Source organism: Xylocopa sonorina, chromosome 1 (assembly GCF_050948175.1).
Source record: "Xylocopa sonorina isolate GNS202 chromosome 1, iyXylSono1_principal, whole genome shotgun sequence".
NCBI lineage: Eukaryota > Metazoa > Arthropoda > Insecta > Hymenoptera > Apidae > Xylocopa > Xylocopa sonorina.
In genome coordinates this window covers 18,323,491-18,345,669 of record NC_135193.1, presented here as the reverse complement: position 1 = coordinate 18,345,669, position 22,179 = coordinate 18,323,491, and the positions used below count along the sequence as shown (strand labels likewise).

The 22,179-nt window shown below is 30.9% G+C and overlaps 7 protein-coding genes across 10 annotated transcripts; 4 read left to right on the top strand and 3 right to left on the bottom strand.

Annotated features, from left to right (window-relative positions):
* The first annotated feature begins 466 nt into the window (after positions 1–466).
* Positions 467–1,892, top strand: Pym (partner of Y14 and mago). The gene is made up of 3 exons (XM_076909515.1): positions 467–605; positions 881–977; positions 1,058–1,892. Exons 1-3 carry the CDS (start codon positions 575–577, stop codon positions 1,581–1,583), a joined length of 654 nt encoding a protein of 217 aa, XP_076765630.1. The 5' UTR covers positions 467–574; the 3' UTR covers positions 1,584–1,892.
* Positions 1,893–2,045: 153 nt separating this feature from the next.
* LOC143432623 (GATA zinc finger domain-containing protein 1) lies at positions 2,046–3,343 on the top strand. Its single transcript, XM_076909392.1, has 3 exons — positions 2,046–2,603; positions 2,679–2,881; positions 2,962–3,343. The coding sequence occupies exons 1-3, from the start codon at positions 2,328–2,330 to the stop codon at positions 3,173–3,175; spliced, it is 693 nt and encodes a 230-aa protein (XP_076765507.1). The 5' UTR covers positions 2,046–2,327; the 3' UTR covers positions 3,176–3,343.
* On the bottom strand, positions 3,339–5,589 carry Or (AP-3 complex subunit sigma-2 or). Its single transcript, XM_076909401.1, has 3 exons — positions 5,264–5,589; positions 4,802–5,185; positions 3,339–4,003 (listed from the first exon to the last, which is right to left on the bottom strand). Exons 1-3 carry the CDS (start codon positions 5,330–5,332, stop codon positions 3,881–3,883), a joined length of 576 nt encoding a protein of 191 aa, XP_076765516.1. The 5' UTR covers positions 5,333–5,589; the 3' UTR covers positions 3,339–3,880.
* Positions 5,590–5,978: 389 nt separating this feature from the next.
* On the top strand, positions 5,979–8,580 carry LOC143432614 (beta-1,3-galactosyltransferase 1). 2 transcript variants are annotated; one of them, XM_076909372.1, is made up of 5 exons: positions 5,979–6,116; positions 6,495–6,678; positions 7,284–7,549; positions 7,623–7,897; positions 7,978–8,580. In XM_076909372.1, the coding sequence occupies exons 2-5, from the start codon at positions 6,495–6,497 to the stop codon at positions 8,393–8,395; spliced, it is 1,143 nt and encodes a 380-aa protein (XP_076765487.1). In that variant the 5' UTR covers positions 5,979–6,116; the 3' UTR covers positions 8,396–8,580. The 2 variants fall into 2 exon arrangements, with proteins under 2 accessions (XP_076765487.1, XP_076765486.1); XM_076909371.1 differs by having other exon boundaries at positions 6,495–6,735.
* Positions 8,581–10,388: 1,808 nt separating this feature from the next.
* LOC143432608 (uncharacterized) lies at positions 10,389–12,939 on the bottom strand. Its single transcript, XM_076909359.1, has 3 exons — positions 12,807–12,939; positions 12,175–12,474; positions 10,389–11,941 (listed from the first exon to the last, which is right to left on the bottom strand). The coding sequence occupies exons 2-3, from the start codon at positions 12,221–12,223 to the stop codon at positions 10,455–10,457; spliced, it is 1,536 nt and encodes a 511-aa protein (XP_076765474.1). The 5' UTR covers positions 12,224–12,474; positions 12,807–12,939; the 3' UTR covers positions 10,389–10,454.
* A 40-nt stretch (positions 12,940–12,979) lies between these two features.
* Pex5 (peroxisomal biogenesis factor 5) lies at positions 12,980–15,922 on the top strand. Of its 2 annotated transcripts, XM_076909349.1 has the most exons (9): positions 12,980–13,122; positions 13,465–13,656; positions 13,767–13,849; positions 13,936–14,374; positions 14,458–14,998; positions 15,067–15,235; positions 15,317–15,474; positions 15,547–15,714; positions 15,790–15,922. In XM_076909349.1, the coding sequence occupies exons 2-9, from the start codon at positions 13,584–13,586 to the stop codon at positions 15,827–15,829; spliced, it is 1,671 nt and encodes a 556-aa protein (XP_076765464.1). In that variant the 5' UTR covers positions 12,980–13,122; positions 13,465–13,583; the 3' UTR covers positions 15,830–15,922. The 2 variants fall into 2 exon arrangements, with proteins under 2 accessions (XP_076765464.1, XP_076765463.1); XM_076909348.1 differs by having other exon boundaries at positions 13,465–13,849.
* Positions 15,923–17,068: 1,146 nt separating this feature from the next.
* Positions 17,069–21,937, bottom strand: LOC143432586 (BLOC-2 complex member HPS3). Of its 2 annotated transcripts, none has more exons than XM_076909305.1 (4): positions 21,508–21,937; positions 17,855–21,118; positions 17,656–17,770; positions 17,069–17,575 (listed from the first exon to the last, which is right to left on the bottom strand). In XM_076909305.1, the coding sequence occupies exons 1-4, from the start codon at positions 21,520–21,522 to the stop codon at positions 17,394–17,396; spliced, it is 3,576 nt and encodes a 1,191-aa protein (XP_076765420.1). In that variant the 5' UTR covers positions 21,523–21,937; the 3' UTR covers positions 17,069–17,393. The 2 variants fall into 2 exon arrangements, with proteins under 2 accessions (XP_076765420.1, XP_076765421.1); XM_076909306.1 differs by having other exon boundaries at positions 17,855–21,334; positions 21,508–21,936.
* Positions 21,938–22,179: the final 242 nt, after the last annotated feature.

The following is a 22,179-nucleotide window of genomic DNA, read 5'->3' as shown; positions in this document are numbered from 1 at the left end:
ATCATATCCTTTGGTCCTACGACGTAACTGGTTGACTGAAAATACTCCAATACTGATAAAAAATCTGAAACAATAATAATAATAACTGTATTAATATCTTATCACGGATAATGCCACCAGAAATACATGGATGTAAAGAAGAAAAACACAGCACTGAATAGTCGATAAACTAGGTCACGTATCTCGAACGGAGTAATGCGTTTTATCATCAGGTTATTCGATACCAAAGTAAGCACCTAGCTTAGCGATGAATGATTTCTTTCATCATACCACTCCAACTGTCGATGACTTCGTATCGTAATCTCTAAAATACCGATCGTGTAAAAAAGCTACGAATTTCATAGTACATTTTTTTTAACGATCGGTATTTCAGAACACCAGATAGTAATTTAAAAATGTTATTCTATGTGGAATAACTATGTAGTAGCGACATCTTACAATCGCATGGAAATACTTATGTATTTTTTGAGCGTTTGAGGTCCTCGCGATCGCAAAATGGCACGAGGATAGTTAGAATTATTAAGAAATATAACAAACAATATTTACGCAGAAAAGACCACCATACTAATTAACTATGGCTTCGGCTTACATTAAAGACGAACAAGGTAATAAATTCTGTTTCGTTAATTCATTTTTTTTACTTTCAGCACTGCATTATTTATAACCTGTAACATGTAAACAACCTTTATTGTACAAAATTCAAGACAAGTTCTGACATTATTTTACCCAAAATTTATAATAAATACTATCAATATTGGCAATAAAGTATATGTAGCGTTCTAAATAGAATACAGAGAAAGTAATGTGATAAAGTTACACGCAAAATGTGATAACATTGATTCATAAAATTCATTTTCTTTCATTACAAATTTTTCAATAGGCGGAACATTCATCCCTGCCAGTCAACGTCCAGACGGGACATGGCGCAAACCACGTCGTGTCAAAGATGGTTATATACCTCAAGAAGAAGTTCCATTGTAAGTAATAATAATTTGGAAGAAAATATTGAGGCGACTTTTATATTATTTTACGCATTTTCAATGTCTTCTGTTTGCAGATATGAAAGCAAAGGTAAACAAATAAAAAATAAGCCCACGTATCCGATAGGTGCAAGTCCAGAATTCATAGCAGAGCATAAAGCTAAACAAGAAGCATTATTAGCAGCAAAATCTAAAACCGTTCCTGGTGTTCAGGTCAAAACAGAAGTTAAAAAGAAGAAGAAAAAAAACAAAAATAAAACAACCGAGCGTATAACAGAAGAACTAGCCAAAACTACGCTTTCTGAACCAGAAGAAAAGAAAGAATCATTGTCACATAATAATAAAGCACAATCCAATGCAAAGACAGCATCTAGCAATCAAACTTTACCACCCAAACCAAATGTTCCAACTCAGTCTGAAAATTCGATGTCAGATCCGCAAAAGAGATTAAAAAATTTAAGAAAAAAAATTCGAGAAATCGAAACATTGGAGGAAAAGATAAAAGCTGGGTTGTTAAAAAATCCAGAGAAAGAAATACTTGACAAGCTAGCACGGAAAGCTGAAATTTCGAGAGAAATAAGACGATTAGAAACAAGTCATTAGGGAAAGAGAGGAAGAAGAAAATTATATTTACATACATACCCTCATGAATGATCACTTTGTAGTTGTACCTAAAAAGATGTGTGTTTTCAGATTTTAACAAATTTTAATACGATCTTATGTAACGTCACAGTTTCATCCTCTTTATACGGTAAATGAATGGCAATATAAAAATGTACATTTATATAAGAAAATAAGGATTGAATACTAATGAATTTAGTATGCAATGATATCACTATGTGAAAGACCAATCAGATTTTAATAAAAATTGTTTTTGCATATTATATATTGTTATTTATGTCATCAGAAATATATATATATATATCTATAACAATTAAACTTATTTATATCTCTTGAATTTTCCCACAAATTTTATGAAAATGTACGCGTTTACTAGGGATTTTGTATGCACTGGACACACTGACTGACTATTTTCTTAGTAACTGTTGAATTTCTCACATTGTATTACTTTATGTTTGCAGCTACTGTATACATTTGCAATTGTGTACTGTGTATCGTGGATGATGTGGAAATGTAGAAGTTTTACAACAAACATTTTGATAACTTTCATATTTTTTTCCATAAATGACACCGTTTAACTTTCATTCGGTATTACATTGTGTACGATCAAAATGATAGTGAATGGAATTCAAATGATAAAAAGATCGAGAAACAGATTGAAAAAATGTTTAACCATTGAATATTACTAGATAAATTATTAATGAAATTAAATTGATTGAAAATTCGATGCCACTCGGCAACAAACCCGAATGTGTCAAGTGTGGGACTCGAGAGACCCCGCTTTGGCACTCAACCGAAGCCGGTAACCTTTGTAACGCTTGTCTGGAAGAAGAAAGAAATTCCGAGGCGAGCTCAACCACAAAAAACGAAGACGAGGATAAAGGTGGTTCGATAAAACCCACTAGAAGAAGTACAAGGATCACAAGATATTGTAATTCTAAATCAGTTCCACATAAGATTGTACCTAAAGGAAAAGGAAGAAGAAATTTATTTAAAAAAACTGTGTGTCTCTTGCTTTTCTAAACGCTAAGGAGAAAAAACATATATTGTCTTATCTTTTCCTTTTCTACTTTTTAGCCAGTTAAAGCGCCAACAGCTACAGCAACCCCAATTACAAGCAATCATGTATTTTACAAAGGAACATACTTTCAAGTAGGCGATATAGTTTCTATGCAGGATATCGATGGGGGGATTTATTATGCACAAATTCGTGGTTTACTTACGGATCAATACTGTGAAAAAAGTGCCGCTGTTACTTGGCTTTTGCCAACCACTGCAAGGTAAATTATAAGAGCACGCATCAGCTCAATTGTTGATCTTAAAATATCAGATGTAACAAGCATGTATGTCCTGGATTTAGTCCACCGCCTGATGAAGGATTTAGTGCAGAGACGTATATCATTGGACCAGAAGAAGATCTCCCACGAAAATTGGACTGCATGGAATTTGTAATGCATGCTCCATCAGATTATTATAAACTTAAAAATACACCATATCCACCACCGCTTACAGAAAGAGGTACCGGGTATATATGGACTACGCTTAGAAATGAAATTACTACATCTAAAAAATGAATATTTGTTTTGTAAATTTGTTATTGTAAAACTGTTTTTGTTAACATTTTAGTTTAACTTTTATGTGTATGAAAAATTTTATCTTAAAAATTAAACAAACATAACTCTAAAGTGTATGAATACTGTAATTGTCTAATAGTTATTTAAAAATAAATAATTGTCGTGAATTATACCGTAATATTTATTACATGCTTGTTTGGTACATTGTAACATTATTATTTAACATTATCTTCAATGATAATTAAATGGAAGTGTTTCATAAGTAAGGTAACACTTGTACAGATGTACTGCTTTAGACATATGTAGTAAAGGAAATGCAATTTCATTAATATTATACATAAGACTAACAAAAAGGATAATGCATCTTCGTAAAACATAGAATCAGTATTTATGGTACTATAAATGTTTACCTTTCTTAATGTACTGAGCATAGTATTCTGGATACTATATATTTCAGTTCCTTATTTTTAAAGTCAAATGTAAGTATTTTTTCAAATTTCATGATACAATTATCCTCTTCTTTGGAAATCAGACAATCCTCTTTACTTAACTCTGGTATCGTTGAGATGAAATATATGAAGAATTTGTGGTCAGTATTGGTGCATTTTCATTTGCTTGAAGGGAAGGGAAAAAGACCCTTGTATTACTTGCACTTGGAATTGCAGTTGAAACCAGTCAGCTTGGAGCCAACGAAGTAACGGCTGGTCAGAATTTGAGATCTTTTATAGCTTGTGGCAAATCAGGTAACTTCATATCCTTTATCTGTTGCGGTATGTTCATATTCTTGACAGCAGAAACAGCACGCGCCGGCGCTGCTGTGATTCCTGCCTGCACATACCATACGGATGGAAAAAAATGGAAAACGGAAAATTTCTAAGGATTTTTGAATTTAAATTTAATTAGTAGAAGTAAAGACAAATGAATAGCTATGCAGTACACATTTTATTCTTAGAGCATAGCGACGTATACATTTGCATTAAGGCACTGTTACCGAGCAGACATTTACAAACGTTAGCACCATGCGTGTTATGAGTACTCATTTTGTAAAGCTACGAGAGATTTATGTCTTAAAATTCTTGGTGAAAAAAAGAGATCACAGATAAATTATACAAAGGAATGAGCGTGTATAAAATGATCTGATTTTTTACTGCCGATTTACTTAGGGAGGGGGCCCCAGAAGGACAAACGGACGAGGTGAGCAAGATCGTCCTGATTTGTAAGTTCCCTAAAATTCATGTTAGGTCAATCAGTCCTACCACCATATGAAACTGCTCTACGAAACATTCCAATGCATGCACAGCTAACGAATAAACTGCTATAGGCTGTTAACTTCTTCAAGCCCAGAAAACATTATCAATGAAACATTGAATGTCTCTCTATCTGTTTCTTTTACTAATTCAAAGATTTAGTATATAAATTATGACTTAATTGGGCCCGAAAAGTTAAGGGACGTTTGCATACATCAGTTATCACAACTGTGATTTAGCAAGTTAAACTTTATCACAGTGCATTGCTATACAATACACAAAACTTGTTATCTTTAATAACCATGAATTACACAACTAAAGCTTAAACATACAACATATATATTAATCAATTAAATGCTGATTGTAAAATATTACTTACCTCTTGCTTTTCCAATTTATTTTGATCTTCAATTCTTGTTAGTATTTCAGTCATATTCGTTTCCAATACCATCCCACCCATTACTAATTCATTAAGTATGTAATGAACTTTGTCCACATGAAAGATAAGATCCAATTCGCATACATTTTCAAAACATTTGTCCAATGTTTCGACAAAAACTTGAATTAAATCTAGAATTCCCAATTCTGATTCTGAACTATCAACACAGAATACAAAATACAATGTGGCGTAATGTCGGTAAATCAACTTGTAATCAGATCCGCCGATTAAACTTCCGCCTTCCAAAAAATTACAAACATTGTCATCTCTCTTCGAGACTAATTGAAACGTCTCTTTTATTATTTGTTGTTGCATATCCTCATTCTGAAGGAAAGAAAAAAAAACGCATTATACTAAATACTACCATTGTAACAATAGCATTCTAATTGTTACTATACTTACAAAGTACTGATAAAATTTGGAAAGCCTAGGCTTTCCATGGTTATTAAATACTAATATAGCTTTAATCATGATTGATGGTCAATTCAAAAGATAAACTTTAATTCTAATGTACAAAAGGTAAATGTTCATTTGAATATACAAAGAGGTTATAGTTTAAAATGTCAAACATATGTATGTTCAACGAAAATAATAACTAATCTTTTATCAACATTACGTGATCGAAAAAGTTTCTAAAGGGAGGCAATTATTTAATTAGAATATAATCATCAAATTTAGATAAATATATAAATATTTCATTTTGCAGCTGCCACTGAGCCCCAATTCTTCGTAACTAACTTTGTTTATTTCTTGTTCCCTTTAACCTCTTAATTCAACAACGTGACTTAATACCGATTATTAACAATTTGCTAAAATAAAAATATAACTCAACAATAGTAATTAAACGTAACGAACAAAAATCACAATGCGAACGCGAAATGATTCTCTCAAATAACTGTTTCTTGTTGTTCCATGTAAACAACACACTATTACTATCCAACAATTGAAACTCGACTAACAAACTTCAGGTGGTACTATGTTCGCACAATATCTAATGGTTTCTTACATGGTATCGTCTGTGATAGAGAATCTCAATGCAAATACTCCGTATATTACCGAATTTAATTAAGTAAATATGTATATATGAACATTAAAAAGTACGTAGACCGAGATAAAAATTATTTCTCTTAATTTTTGTATTATCTTCTTTAAAGTGTTCGTACATTCCAGCGATATAAATCATAAGTGTGATTTTACGGCGGAGGTAAATGGAGAGCTGTCAATTGCTGCTTAACGCAATAATCGCGTCTAAGAGGTAAGATTGTTTACACCCTTACGTTCTATTTAATTTAACGATTGAATTTTTATATTTATATTAACGTTTGATATTACTTGTATAGTTAAATGAATTAAAATTAATATAAAGTTCATCTTGAATGTATTAACATAAAAGATGTATTTATATGATATATATCTCGAAAAGTTAATTAAACCTTTTCTTGTCTGGCATGATGAATCAAGGAGCACAATTGTTATCTACTTTTTTTTAAATAAACATTTATATTGCAAGCTGCACGATCAAATGAGTAATTGATTCATTTTACGTAATGGATTTTATATATTTATAAAGTTATTTCAATTATTAATAAGTAATTAAGAAAATGTATACAGAAACATACTTATGATTTCTTAGATGGACAGATTGCGACTATTGCCATTGGAATTACCATCAGCCACTAATATAAATAATAATGGAATAGTTAAAGGAAAAATATCATTTGTTCGAAGATTAGCAATAGGATTTGTGATTTTGGCTACATTAGGCTTATTATATGTACCGGCATATCATTCTGCCCAAGGCCCATTTTCAGGCTTAGGTGAGACTTCATCTCCTGCAGACCATATTGGTGTTTCATATTTGGTAGCCTCAGTAGGTATGCATCCACTAACATTGCTCGAGCTTTCGTTACATTATAAACTAACAGGCCTTGATATAGAGATTTGCAACCAGTTTACTGCTTACAATTACCAAGTAGTTTCTCCACATCTTGAATTTTATAAAATATATAAATTTAAACTTGCAAAAGATATGATAAATTAGATAAGCGAATATACCCTACCATAGGAGAATATATTTACATGCTATGAAATGTGTAACGAGACAAACAAATAAAGTAAATATATCTGTCAACGGTAAATAAAAGTAATTTATTCAACTTATGTTAAGTAAAGAATAAAATCTGAATGGTAGAAAATACAGTAGTAGTAAAAATGCAATAGTTAGTTTTCCTTGTTCCATCTACTTATTCTAAAATGCTTAAATAATATTGAATTAAAATAATTATTTGATTTTATTGGGATGCATAAAATTAAAGGAAACAGTTTTGTAAATATAATTCTCTTTACACAATTAAAGGGTAGAAAGTATATTCTTATTCTTTCTTTTACTCTTTTTTTTTCTTTTTTTTTTAACAATTTACAGCACAATTACCAGGATGGACTTATAATACTTCAAGAGATCTTAGCATATATATTCATCCGGAAAATACAACTTCAATTTTAAACCCATCTGGTATATGTTCTCCATCTCCATATCTTCTCATAATCATTTGTTCTGCTGTACCAAATATCTCAGCTAGAACAGCTATAAGGAACACTTGGGCAAATAAAACTAATTTAGATAATATATACAATTCAACTGTGAAGATAGCATTTCTTCTAGGACAAAATGGCAATGAAACTCTTAATGTGAGTACATGTGCAAAATTCATTTTATGAAGACTATATCAGCTATGTAAATTAACGAAAAATTATATTACAGGGCATAATAGCTGAAGAAAATCAACAATATAATGATATTATTCAGGAACAATTTCATGACACATACAATAACTTAACATTAAAATCTGTAATGATGTTGAAATGGGTAACGTCAAATTGTGGTCAAGCAAAGTATCTAATGAAAACAGATGACGATATGTTTGTAAATATTCCTACATTAATGAAAACATTGCAGTCAAGATCACAGTCTACTAACACATTATTAGGTTCCCTCATCTGCAATGCCAAACCCATTTTAGATCCAAATAATAAATGGTAAGTAACCATTTGTAGTAGAAAATAAATATATAGTATAAGAATATATAGATGTAATCAAAGCAAATATGTTTAATTAGGTATACACCAAAATACATGTACTCAGAAAAAGTATATCCTAATTATTTATCTGGTACTGGGTATGTGATGAGTTTAGATGTAGCCTTTAAATTGTATCATGCAGCATTGACAACACCGTTACTTCACTTGGAAGATGTTTACATTACTGGCCTTTGCGCGAAACGTGCAAAGATACGACCTGCAAATCATCTTGGATTTAGTTATGTTCCACGTAAACTAGAGGCTTGTACGTTAAAAAACGCTATTACACAACACAAAGTTAACATATCTACTATGTATGTAATATGGAACAAACTAAATGATACGAATCTGTCTTGTAGTAATCATAATGATAAAAAATCAGTTACTGTAAGTAAAAATGGTAAGAACATTGGATATTATATAGTGAAAAGGAGAACCAACAACAAATGCGTTTAAATTATTGAAAATTTTATAAGCATCACGTATATGTTATTTATTATTGATTTAATGTTTATGAAAAGGTAATAGTAAGAAATAGGTCAATGATTTTTCTCTTATAATAATTACAAAACAGAGTAATACTAAAATTTTTAATAGATCTGACTTTTCTATTAAAGAACTATCAGAGGGCGTAAGAGAGAGAAAGAGAGAAAGAGAGAAAGAGAGAAAGAGAAAAGTGCTTTGCAGACTATTTTTCCATTTGAATAGCAATAATTGTTAAGAAATACTGTCAATTAGATTTGCCGTGTAAGTTTACTTGCTTGCCTATTTACAAAAGATCTGCATTACTTCTTTGACGAAACAAGTGTTTTGCACAATTTGATTATACTTCCTCTAGAATTTCATTAATTGTTATACGTATTATTAACTACTCGAAGTTTTAGATCTTAATTTTATATCATTTCCCCACAAACTCAAGAATTTTAGAGGTATTGTTCTATTCCAAGTTAGCATAAATTATTTTTAATTTGTTATAAAGACACTATTGTCTCGAAGTTATATTCCTGATAATTTTTATGTATATAGTTCAGATTTTTATTATATTTATCTCACTAAGTGTAATATTTAACAAACAGCAGAAAATATGTAACACATATTTCAAGTGTATTATATTACACTTATTGCCTAAATAGAAAAGATATTAAATTTTTCACAATTCTGTAAGAATTGTTATAAGAACGTATATATATATATATATATATATATATATATAAAATATATGTATATTTTGCTATTTGTGCCTATTCCAACTATTTTTAATAGTTATTTTATTGATAAAAGTTTATTCTGTTTAAAGTTTGTATACAGTCCAAATTATAAAGTATTAGTATTATTTCATACTTAAGTACTGTAATTACTTTGTGATATATTGTAATACTTTCAAATTGATGCATGTTCTTTATTACTTATAATATTGTAATCATCTTTAATGAGTCGTATATACAGAAACAGTGCAAGTTTTAGTAGAAAAGTTGTTAAAAGAAACAACTTCATCCATCCAATATTTTGATGAATGTAATTCTTGCAAAATATTGCAGTTGAAGTCATATCGCATTATTTATTTAAGTATCAATGACATACATTAGCAATTAAGAATAAGATTTTGATGTAGGTTATCGTATGTTGAGGATATATAAAATTTTGTAAAAGTTATAATGTATCAATTAATGCTAGTAATACTTATAATAATGATGATGATCAAATACCAATATTGATTATCATTTTATACGATATTTTACTGATTACAGATCTAAGAAAGGACTACATTCCTTAATACTCCTAACGCGAAATACATATGTAGAATGTTAATGTCTAAGTCTACTATTAGTTTAATTGAATAGTATGAATTGATATTTATTAAGCTTGTCGAGTGAGATTTGTTCACTAGTGAAAGCGAAATTAAAAAAAAACCTTTAAGGAGTATTCTCCAATGGCCTTATAGAAATCTCTTATTTTATATAAATTTATTACTCGAAAAATTCATCAACTTTTCGAAGTTTTTCAATCATATTACAAAATTTGGTGCTACATAATAGTTAATTCGTTGTATATATTTCTGCACATATTGTCCATTGATTTCTATAAAAGCTAAGTTTTACATAACGAGAAAAGTGTATTTTTAAAAATAAAAATCTGATGAATTTTAAAATAACATATTTTTATTAAAAGCATTACCATGTTTGTATGTTGTTTTTTAGATAGACCATACAGCATCTTATTATTTTGTATACTTCACATGATCATAGATTATCTAAAACTGTTCTAAAATTTTAATTCTTCTTACAAAAAGGAGAGAAACCAACAACGCTTATACTAAGATATTGTATGTTTCATCAAATTTTAATCAATTAGAACATATTTATAAAAATATTAATTACATATTTAACAAATAAATACATGTTATGTAGATATTTTACATGCATTATAAGATGTAGTATATGCATAAATATTTATATATACAGTTATTTATTGTTTAATATTTATACACAATTATTCAATTACAGTAGATTTTTAATTAAAAATCTTTTAAATGCACACTTTGTTTCCTTTTCTTTTTCAAAGACTTAGTTTTATCAGTTGTAATATCAGTTGCCATTATTTTCTTTACTATTGCTTTTGATTTCTCTTCAATATTTTTTTCTACAGTCTCTTCTTCGGTATTAAAATGAACAGCCTCTAAACTTTCTGTTATTTTAATTAATTTAATCTTTTCTTTTTTACGTAATTTTGCCCGTTTCTTTTTTTTTATCTTAGCATTTATATGAGCTATCTTTTGTTTAAAATACGTATCTGCTGGGAAAGATTCTACTGTGTGAACTGATGAATCTCTGTTTTTATCGTATTCCACAGGCACATTGTTACAAGAAAATTCTGTTTGAAATTCATAATTGTAACACTTGAATGTATTGTGATCTAACATATTACCATCTTCATATTTAATCTTCTTTGTACTAAAGTCTATATTTTTATGTGATTTTTTAAACTTCTTCCTTTTAGAATTATGTATTTCTTCATCTTCCCATGTATTAATGATATTTTCATATTGATTATCTAAATATTTTTTCTCTTTCAATTTTTTCTTTTTCTTCTTCTTCCTTACAGAAATATCTCTATCTTGATCAAACTCAACATAGTTATTTAACTGTTCTTGAACAGTTTTCTCGGTTATTTGTTTTTCCAAATTTTGAGCGACAGGCAATGATATATCATCTAGTTTATTATATGCATCCTCTTTTTCGATACTCTCAACATTACAAGGTATTGAATCTTTTCGCTTTTCTTTCTTCCTTTTCCTTTTTCTACTCTTCTCTTTCTTATTCCACTTCAATTCGTCTTTTGCTACTTCCTCTAACACAACTTTCTTTTCGGTATCACTTACATTACACAAAGTATTTAAGCGGTGACTTAAATCTTTTATAACTGATACTGTGTTTCCATCATTAATCTTCCTATGTTTGTCATCTTGCTGCGGGTCGTTCGTTTTCCGCAATTTTTCTGACACGCTTATACATGAACTTCTGTTTAATAAATCTTCTTCTTGTTCTGCGATTCTTTTCAGCTTCCCATTTAACATTAATCCATGCCTAGCCCCTTTATGAGCAGTTCTACCGCCGCATATATTAAATAATTCTTCATCCGTTAAAGGAACTTGAGTAACACTTTCTGTAATGCTTTTATTCTTGGGCAGATAAACATTGGTTTCTCCTATCAGATTGCCATTAAGAAGTGTAGAAGTTTTAAGGAAATTTTCATAGATATTTTTCGGTTTATTTTTATTGGGATCCTCTTTGGTAAAATCATCAGTTGCGTTTTCTTTTGAAACAGATATAGAGACGCCGCAAGTATCGGATTCAACCATGATACTGTTAGCCGCTTTATTAAAACCACTTTCCCACCAATTATTCCATTCTTTATCTCCGTGTCCCATTCCAACAGTATCGAATTTTAATTTTGGTCTTAATGCTTGTGTAATACCGTTTTCGTGTTTACCTAAACCTTTACCTGTATCAACAAATTTTTAAACCTTTTGCAAATATTAATCATGCACAGTCACAATGATCATTATTGCTCTATTTTCAATCTGTATGCACACAATTGAATACGTTAACTTATATTACTCCAACGAAGAGCATAGAAATTCAAATATATATTTTGAACGCGCATGGTGTATACAATATTTATATAATTTTTATGTACATATTTTATTATCGTGAAATATACTTTCAAAATCATACCTTCCGTCCACCCGTATTTCATAAGTTGAGATTTTGCGAAATCGTTCATGTTTCAATTTTCGTTACTTCGGTCCCGTACTCACAATATTCTCTCGTTTAATAATATACGAATGGAACAAAACTCCGCACAAGTGGTAAACGTTTTTACTATCTAAAAACTCGAGCAAGTCATTGATTGAGAACTAAACCACTTTTTAGATGTAACGTTCGTTGTAGTCTCTGTGGTAGTCACCCGATGGCGTTGCGATTAAGTTGAACGGTAACGGGTGGTTTCACAGGAATTTTGTCCAATTTTAATGCCTAAAAATGTTAATACGTATTGTTTAATTTTGCTATTCTAAAACGTACCACATTGCCTATCATTATGTTCTGTATTTAAATAAAATTCTCTTCATCTATTTTCGTTCTAAATGTACGAATGTCCAATTTATAAATGTTTACGAGAGCAATCTTGAATTGTATATGCAAGATGTAAAATGATGTTACTATTATTGGCAGAAACTTTAAGTAATCGTAAAATATTATTCGAGTAGCCAGAAAGAGAGAGAAAGAAAATTTTAATTTAACAATAAAATATAATATACATATAAAATCATATTACTGGTGCATATCGTACACGCACACATTCATACGTATTAGTCGTTACAGAAAAGGTGTTCAAGACTTCAGATAGTTCAGCAACTTGTCCATGATTTGACGTTCGTTAGCTAACAACGTACGAAGAATGTCTTTATAATATGCAGGTTGCCCTAACGTTAACTTTGTACATTTGCTATGATAATTTTGCGCACCCCACCATCACCCAGCGAAGTTTATTCAATGCAGGCTACCGATATTGTCCGATGGCAGGGGAATGAACAATCTTAAACAGTAGTAAAGCTTGATATAAAGCACGTTTACCATCAACAGTACCATCGCAATATTTAATTATATTAAAAACGGAGAGAGGTTCGTGAATTTTATTCTCATACGAATATTTATATCCTATTTTATTTGCGAACGTTCGTTTCCCCAACAAAAACATCGATATTACCGAATTTTAATATTGTGCAAGCAAATTTTTACGTAAATATTTTATCTCAGCGATATCCCAATCGAGTGCCTAATATCTATTAGAATGTGAGAAATTAAAATACATTTCATTTTAATTTTAAATTATGTGAATCAGCTGTGCATGTGATTTGTTCGACGTCGAAATAATGTTTTTTAAATACGTCTTGTATAATTCTATTATTAGTGTGGATTGCATTTTTCAATGTTAATAAGAGTGCTTTTTGAACCACTATTCAGGTAAATTTTGATATTAAAAAAAGAGGAAAAAGGAATAATGGCATTCCGAGAATTAGTTGAGGGTGACTGTGGAGGACCTAGTCCTTTAATTCGCTTAACATCACACTTTGTACGCGATCATGGATTCAAAGAAGAAGGAATACATCGTCCTTTTGAGCCTGTGGAACCATTTCAAGCTTCAGATTCAGATCAGTTAGTTAAACAATTTTTAGAAGAAAACCCTACATGTCCTCAAACATTTAGAATGGATAATTTATTACAAGAAATGCGTGAAATTGATCAAAACATTCATCCACCTATAGCAGCGCCAGGAGTTGCTCAAGAATTAACCAGTTTAGATACAGCTTGGGCAAATCAGTATCTTGAATCTGGACGTCATTTTAATGTAAATTTCATTTTGTCACTGCTATTTATATATTAAATAGCATTATACAATAAAATAGATATTGACTATTCCTTTTTTCGACACAGGAACATCACGCCGATGATATTTGGAATCCTGAAGTAGAACAAACTTCGAATGTTTTGGATCACCCGCAGCATGAACTTGGATTAGGACCAAAATGGGCAGAGGAATATATAGAGCATAGTATAGATGCCATACAGAGTAACATAAACATGGAACATCCAACGGAAGCAATAGAGAACAATGATAATCCTAATTTTGAATACTCAAAATTTATGAAATTTATGAAACAAGAAGGAGAAATACCCTTAGAAAACAATCAAGAAGCACTGCCAGATATACATAATACAAACAAAGACTGGACAGAACAGTACGAGAAAGATAATCAAACGTCAAACGAGGACAAAACTTCAACAGATAGTAGTCAGGAAAATGAGGTAAAAGAAGAATTAGCTGTTGCTGCTAATTGGATAGATGAATTTCAAAAAGAAAATGCTTTATCAGGTAAGTGGACATTTCAGTATCTAAATTGGTATACACTTCTTACTGACTAATTATGTGTACAAAGGGTAATTTCTATTTTATAGAGACAGAAAATTACGAATCTGCATTTTTAAAACTTCAAAATGAATGGGAAAAGATATCATCATCCGAGGAATTATCCTCTAAGCACCCATGGCTGTCAGAGTATGATACATTTTACGATCCATTTAAAGATTATGAATTTCACGAAGAGAATCCTATGAAAGATTTACCCAATGCATTCGAAGAGGGTAAGAAAAGATTGGAAGCTGGAGATTTACCAAGTGCCATATTGTGTTTTGAAGCAGCGGTGCAACAAGATGAAAATAATCCAGAGGCCTGGCTGCTTCTCGGTAAAACACAAGCTGAGAATGAACAAGATCCATTAGCTATTTCTGCTTTAAAACGTTGTCTAAATCTGGATCCTGTAAACGGTGCTGCTCTTATGGCACTTGCAGTTTCATATACAAATGAATCTTATCAAAATCAAGCATGTGTAACTCTCAAAGAGTGGTTATTAAAAAATGAAAAATATAAGCATCTATCGATACGAAAAACAAACACTGAACAACATCCAAAGTCCAGCGTATCATCTATTCTATTCGAGTAAGTAATGAACTTCAACAAATATGAATATATTTACTAATACTCTACTTATATAAGTACTTGTTTAGTGATGTGCACGCGGAAGTAAAGAATCTATATATTCAAGCGGCACGAATGAATCCGTGCAATGAAATAGATGCAGATGTTCAGTGTGGATTAGGAGTACTTTTTAATTTATCTAATGAATATGATAAAGCCAGCGATTGCTTTCAAGCGGCGTTGCAAGTACGCCCGCACGTATGTATTTTGGATCAAATCTTTTTCTGTTACATATAAGTAATTATCATGTGTCATTTAAAATGTGTTATTTTCCGGAAGGATTCCAGATTATGGAATAGATTAGGAGCAACTTTAGCGAATGGTCAAAAGTCAGAAGAAGCTATAAATGCATACCATCATGCCTTAAAATTATCACCTGGATTCATCAGAGCTCGTTACAATCTCGGAATTTCTTGCATTAATCTTGGCGCATATAAGTAAATAACATTTTTCTATACAGTATTCACATGATATTTCTCACATCATAAAGTTACTAATTTTGTTTACAGAGAAGCGGGTGAACACCTGGTAGTAGCTTTAAATCAACAAGCTGCTGGACGTGGAATGCAGGGTGAGAGTTTTTCGCCAAAAACCATGTCGAACACGATTTGGTCAACACTGAGACTTGTCGTTTCGTTAATGCACAAATATCACTTAAACGAAGCTATAGAAAACAGGTATGATTGGCAAATACTTTCAAAATGCAAACCATCAAATTTTGATCCATACGTGTAACTTTTTTTCTATTTCAGAGATCTAACAAGGTTGAATAAGGAATTTGAAATTGTGTAAAAACTTGTATACTTGTTGAATTCGTTTGTTAAAAAGTATAAAGTCTTTTTAACTTAGTAATTAAGGTATCGTAAAATAAAATGATTAAAAATATTTTTCGTAGTTGAAAAATGTACATATAAACAAAAACTAAACAAATTACAACCATATAATTTCTTTCAATTTCATACAAAAGGGGTTGATTTCAAAAACATTAAGCATCAAATTTCGATATTTTATATTTTTAGAAACTAATTTATTGCATGCCTGAATTAGGTATACAGCTTCTTGTTATTTTATCTTACCTAAATTAAAAGGGATTATATAGATAATATCGACGTAATAAAATTGTTATGCATTTAATAAAAAAAATAGTTTAAATAATTAAATCCCTGAGTAAAGTAACTATGTTTAACTTCTTAAATAAATAAAAATTTATATTAAAATAGAACAGAATGAACAATCCTAATATATAATATCCATATTTTTTTCTTTTTTTTTAAGTAAAAGAATGCAGCATCCTAAAATATATCGATCACATAATAAATAAGCATTTTTATATGATTTACAGATATATTATTTCTATCATAATTTACAAATAATTATAGATCACCTCTAACATAATTATATTAGATTTATAACAAAGAGAAATTAGTCCTAAAGGCACATCAAAGTTACACGATCTGTAACGTTTAGAAAGTGATGGAAATACTACATTATAGGATTAACGAATATAATAAAAAGTAACTATCTTAGTAATACGTGATTCCCTAAACACATGCCATCCCGCCCTTAGCGGTTAAAATATAAACGATTCTTAACAAATTCTTAGAAATATTCAAACAGCAGTCAAAAATACATGATCATAGCTACAGAATTTCTTAATTCAGCGTATAAAGCAATCTACCATGTTATATATTATATGTAACATTGTAAAATGTCCATATCTATATGCTTGGTTCTGTATAAACTTTTACTATAATTATGATTTAACTATTTCATTAGCTAAGGGAAAGATAACACACGTCTAGACATAATACAATATATCTATATAGAACATGTCAACAGTCAATAATAGATGAATTAGTTTTATCTATAGTATTTGTCTTCAGTTTTGACATATTGTTAATATACCTTTATCCTATAAAAGATCTTTGTGCATAGCTGTACGAATGTAACAAAAATCGAGCGCATCACTTAAATAGATCAAAAAGTGTGCATTTTTAAAAATATTATAGAAATGAGGAAGATATTTGAAAAAAGAACATCTCTGTAAGTGAAAAAGGTGCCTGAAATGTGATGAGGAATAAAAAGTTGTTAAATGTCTTAAATAGTCAAGTAACTACAAGCGAAAAAGTTCCAATTCGGAAAAATTGTATCACAAGGAGAATTATTGTTTTCAACAAATTCGATTAAGTACGATTTGTTACGAATCTATGTCTTCCCTCTTTCTATATATATAATTTTCATCATGCAACAATATAACGTCTCATTGCATTTGAGTCACATGATTTTGCATGAATAAAGTAAATTGGACCTATACTACCGCCAAGCGGCGATCAAATTGATTAGTGAAAATTATCGCTCACAATTTTAGAGTTGATAAAAGTTGTTGCCCTGTTTCCATTATCAAAGACTTAACATGTTCCGCATGCATTATTTGATTACACATTTCGCTACATTTTTGGTATGCTATTACATCGTCTTTTGGAAGAACACGGTGAAGACTTTTTAAGGATAACGTATGCGGTAGATAATTCAAAATTGCTAGAATAATAAATAATATGTTATGATATAATTGACTATAATTATCAAGAATATTTACGAATCAAAGTAATTTGTTTTACCTTTCATAATTTGCGTATACAAACAATGTAATTCTTGCCGAGAAATCGATGTAGAAATTTTATTTTGCGTCAACTCGATTAAATACTTCCATTCGGAGTCTGTGGTATACATATCCTAAAATCGTAATGGAGTTTCGCGAAACTGTATTATACAAAATAACTTGAAATTTCATAATATGATAAAATGTGTGGCATGTACCTTTGCATATTGTACGACAGCTTGGGGGCAGTTTTCCATTAAAAGTGCTGTTGCTTCTTCCGTATTTTTTATGCTTAACGTTTTTAAAGACAAGCTGCCGTCAATTTCTTGTGTTTCAAGAAATTGCTTCACTTCGTACAAGCATTCATTTGGTATAAAATCGCACGACAATACAGATTGTAACTTAAACAATTCCGTTGGTACAGTTTTCTCAGAATCAGTCTTATCGATCTCAGTTAAATCTTTCAGATCGTACACATTCAAAACTTTTTGATAATCTTTGGCGTACGGTGGCATCCCATTTAAATAATGAGGTCTAAACTTGGCGAATATGAAATTATCGTAACTTTCTTGTATATTCTCTTTACTCTCTATTTTGTACACTTTTGTTTGAGTTAATTTGCCTAAATACGATCGTACTAATAGTTTGAATGCTTCGACCAGAGCGAAATCAGTGCGTATTTGATTTTTGTTTATAACAGATGAATCTATGATCAACTTTGTACTAAAATAGTTATGAAGATACTTCTCGAGGAAAACTTGTAAGGTCATTGCTGCGTTATGTCCATCTCGTCCTACTCTCGATGGCAAATATTCTAAGAACACCTGTATAATTTGATGAAGGGATAAAATTCCATCTTCTATTATTTGTGTTAAAATTTCTGCGAAAGTTGAATTCTTTTGGCGCATTAAGGTCCCGGCAAAGTCGGAAAATGTGGGAATCATCGGGCTTCTCTTTTTCATTGCCGTCATGTCGAACAGTAGATCATAATGTTCCAAGACTATTCTTTCGATACATAACGCCGATACTGGTTCCAGTATTTTCTCTGCTTGTTCTTGTTTCTCGGCTTGTATGTATAAAAGTGCTAAAGCTAATTTCACTAGCTCATCCGTTTCGTATAATAATAAGAGGTGTATTAATTTTTCCGTGGTGTACTCTCGCAGCACGGGGCTACTGAAGATCAATTTCAACAAGTCTAACTTTTTCAATTTACATATAATTTCTACAATATTAAATCCTTGGAACAGCGCATCAGCTTCGGAACCACTCTTCATAGTCAAAAGTATATCCGTTAAAAACGTAACGAGACCCGGTGCATCTTGACTTGATTTTCTAGATAACACTTCTGAGGGTTTTAATCCGGACATTTTATAATAGGGTATACAAAGATCCCAATCCGTCTCGTACTCGGACCGAATATAATAATCGCCAAGTAGCGCGCATGATTGATTATACAAGTTTCTCAATTTCAACCCATTTTTGTGCATGGTATCGTCGTATTCGTTTGTGTCTGAGCAATTATACGCAGCATCTTTGGTTAAACGTATCAAAGCATGAGCTTCTCCTAGTAAATGTCGATACGTGCTAGGACTAGAGGATTTGTGACACCTTGCGGCATTTAATATATCATAATATAAATTCTCTAATTTAGGTAAAATTAAGGAGTATAAAGTCCAAGAGTTTTCAGCTTTGGCCAAGAGGACTAGGTAACTTTTGCTGTGTAATAGTTGTTGTATCCCCAGAAACGGTCGTAATCCGATTAGACAAACGGGCTCAGAAATGCTGGGACATGTAATTCTAAAATTATCCATGTCGTTTGACGTTCTCGCAACATGATGGGATAAACGTAGTGTGTAAGATTCTAGACCAGCCTCGGTCAATGCATGTAACGCGGTATGCTCTAATGCTACGTGATTAACAGGTGCTGTAAATGGATAGGTAGTTAAACAAGTCGCGTCTGTAGGATTCGAACTGGTGGCAGAAAAATGATAAAGGTATCCTTCTTGTAGCGTACACAGAAAGCAACTTACACCTTGCAAGTACATGTATTTATCTGATCTGAGAATCGATTTCTTTAAACAGGAATTGTTGCACTCTTTCCTCATGTACAGTGGCTTCAGCAAGCAACAACTGAACAATTCTGAGCTTCCGTCAAGTTTAGCATTATTATTAGATGCCATTATTTTAAGAGATAACAAATTTTTTATTGTATAATTTTCTGACCATCCCAAATCAGGAGAATTAGTTTTAATTATAATCCTTATGTCGGAAGGATTTAATATAAAAGGACTTAGGGTATGTCCAGGTCCTGCTCTTTCCAAACTAATAGATGGCAAATTAATGGTTAAGGGTTGTGAACTTCCATCAACAATTTCTTGATCAACCAATATTTGCAATTCATCTCTTTCGTTGTACATTAAGCAATCTAAATTTATTAGAGCCTCGTTGATATTAGATTTTATTTTTCTAAAATCTCCTGTTTCTAGTTTACTCCATATACTCGTTTTAGAATTTCTATGCTTCTTGCTTTTACACTTTGTGCTTAATCCACTGGAATCATTATTCTCTGATACAATGAAATGAAGATCTTGGCTAAAACTTTTACGTTTGGAATTTGTTCCTTGTAATAATGCGTTGTCATCTTGATTAACCATATTATTACTATTTTCCACAAGGGAAGAATCAGTGGATATAGATGTTTTATCAACGGATGAAGAATTTGTTGAAGTTAGAGAACTTAATTGGTCTATATCTTCATACATTGAATTAGTTAAACGGAAAACACATAAATTTGTTTTATCCATAACTGATATGAAATCTTCAACAATTTCCATATGCGTGGGAGAAAATGAGAATCCTAAGGACCACGGTCTTGCTTCGAAGTCTATAAATTTCATCTTTGACACTTGCTGAGTTTCAATCTTGAACTCGTGTAGAATAGCACTATTCCCAGAGGCCACTAAAAGATTACCAGTACTTTGGCAGCAAGCAATTTGTGTAGGCTGTACACTTAATGGTAACTCTATCATCTCCAAACTGTTCAATGGTCGATTTAAACTCGGTGTAACACGTCCTGCTATTCTAGCACGCATAGGTTGACTTTGATCTTTCACCATTATCCAATTAACATAGATTCTGACAAAATTGTTAATTGTCTTTCCTGAATGATTATTAATGCTCGCATCTCTAGATAATTTTGATTCTAATGTCACAACGTAATCTCCTTTGGAGCAATGCATCATTTGATTAATCATATCCACAGTGGGAAAAACAGTATGTAACTTAATATCAGACATCATCAATTCCCATACTTCAATGCAATGCGTTGAAAGCGCTAAAAGAAGCATTTCATGTCCAGATGCATTTGCTATGCAGCTCGCAGTTGGTTCCTCAATTTGTGTGATATTTTGTCCCAGAAAATTATGTACTGTGATTACACGCACCATGTTGATTTTTATATTAGAGACGTTCTTTAAACATATCTATGTTATGTTTAGAAGGAGATCGATATATTTAGTTAAATTGTACAAAGAAATGGACATAAATTTAAGATATTAATTATTTTGTTCGAATGCACTGCAGGACCTTTACTTTTTTATACATGGTATGATTAGATAACATTTACAAATGTAAAATTCGTTAAGGTTATCTTACATTTTATAATATATATTTAATATAAGAGTTACTTATGAAACAATCTGAAAGAACAATAAACTTGTTACTTTTTCCGAAATCTTATACAGTAATAGTAAAAAATTAACATAAAAACATAAGAGTGAATGCATGCAATATTGTTCCGTCTTATTGAAATTAATAGATATTTATCTTGGATTACTTAAACATTCGTGTTAACGAACTCAATGGCACGTACTTTGACATTCTTCATTCACTTATATATTTCACACCCTTATTGTGTACGGCGAATAATATCGAAAGTAATAAGTTACTATAAAATCACGTTAGCTTATAGTGATCACGGAACGGACATTACGATATTTTACACACGATTTTTTTTATACAATCTAAAGACACTACACAATTGTCACAAAGTATAACAATGCAAATATAGGTAGTTCGTTCGTTTGACAGATCTATATAGCATGTATGCGCATGCACGTTAATGGTTAGACATGTAAGTACAGTTGTGGTACAAACGCGCTCTACTGTCTTTTTACCCGCCAAGTGTGATATAAACGTACTAACAGGGAAAAGCAAAATAAATGTAATACAGACAGTGTGAAAGAGATGTTTTAAAGAGCTATTCATGAAGTAATACAACAAATAGTCTAAACATTAATTTTTAAATAATTCATTAATGTATTAAATGCTCTCATTATAATAGATACATATATTCAAATTACAATTCAATTGTTAGTCTTTTCAATTTTTATTGTATACAAAATTGTTGACCTCAACATATTACATAATATTGATCTATTGTAGAAAAATTTCAATCCAAAATATTGATTTTCTTATTCTACAATATCGTGTTATCTTAACGAGCTAGAAAAATCTTATTGTGTCCCAAGGTACAAGAGATTGC

Excerpts from the sequence above, each read along its gene's own strand:
- Or (XM_076909401.1), bottom strand. The coding sequence starts at position 5,332 with ATGATTAAAGCTATATTAGTATTTAATAACCATGGAAAGCCTAGGCTT. Across the intron at positions 5,186-5,263 it reads CCAAATTTTATCAGTACTTT|AATGAGGATATGCAACAACA; the intron begins GTAAGTATAGTA and ends TCTTTCCTTCAG. Across the intron at positions 4,004-4,801 it reads ATAAATTGGAAAAGCAAGAG|GCAGGAATCACAGCAGCGCC; the intron begins GTAAGTAATATT and ends TGGTATGTGCAG.
- LOC143432614 (XM_076909371.1), top strand. The coding sequence starts at position 6,495 with ATGGACAGATTGCGACTATTGCCATTGGAATTACCATCAGCCACTAAT. Across the intron at positions 6,736-7,283 it reads ATATTTGGTAGCCTCAGTAG|CACAATTACCAGGATGGACT; the intron begins GTATGCATCCAC and ends AACAATTTACAG. Across the intron at positions 7,550-7,622 it reads ATGGCAATGAAACTCTTAAT|GGCATAATAGCTGAAGAAAA; the intron begins GTGAGTACATGT and ends ATTATATTACAG.
- LOC143432608 (XM_076909359.1), bottom strand. The coding sequence starts at position 12,223 with ATGAACGATTTCGCAAAATCTCAACTTATGAAATACGGGTGGACGGAA. Across the intron at positions 11,942-12,174 it reads GAAATACGGGTGGACGGAAG|GTAAAGGTTTAGGTAAACAC; the intron begins GTATGATTTTGA and ends TTGTTGATACAG.
- Pex5 (XM_076909348.1), top strand. The coding sequence starts at position 13,502 with ATGGCATTCCGAGAATTAGTTGAGGGTGACTGTGGAGGACCTAGTCCT. Across the intron at positions 14,375-14,457 it reads AAAAGAAAATGCTTTATCAG|AGACAGAAAATTACGAATCT; the intron begins GTAAGTGGACAT and ends TCTATTTTATAG. Across the intron at positions 15,715-15,789 it reads AACGAAGCTATAGAAAACAG|AGATCTAACAAGGTTGAATA; the intron begins GTATGATTGGCA and ends TTTCTATTTCAG.
- LOC143432586 (XM_076909305.1), bottom strand. Across the intron at positions 17,771-17,854 it reads CTGTCGTACAATATGCAAAG|GATATGTATACCACAGACTC; the intron begins GTACATGCCACA and ends TTACGATTTTAG. Across the intron at positions 17,576-17,655 it reads GTATACGCAAATTATGAAAG|CAATTTTGAATTATCTACCG; the intron begins GTAAAACAAATT and ends TTATTATTCTAG.
- Pym (XM_076909515.1), top strand. The coding sequence starts at position 575 with ATGGCTTCGGCTTACATTAAAGACGAACAAG. Across the intron at positions 606-880 it reads TTACATTAAAGACGAACAAG|GCGGAACATTCATCCCTGCC; the intron begins GTAATAAATTCT and ends ATTTTTCAATAG. Across the intron at positions 978-1,057 it reads CCTCAAGAAGAAGTTCCATT|ATATGAAAGCAAAGGTAAAC; the intron begins GTAAGTAATAAT and ends TTCTGTTTGCAG.
- LOC143432623 (XM_076909392.1), top strand. The coding sequence starts at position 2,328 with ATGCCACTCGGCAACAAACCCGAATGTGTCAAGTGTGGGACTCGAGAG. Across the intron at positions 2,604-2,678 it reads GAAATTTATTTAAAAAAACT|CCAGTTAAAGCGCCAACAGC; the intron begins GTGTGTCTCTTG and ends TCTACTTTTTAG. Across the intron at positions 2,882-2,961 it reads CTTTTGCCAACCACTGCAAG|TCCACCGCCTGATGAAGGAT; the intron begins GTAAATTATAAG and ends TCCTGGATTTAG.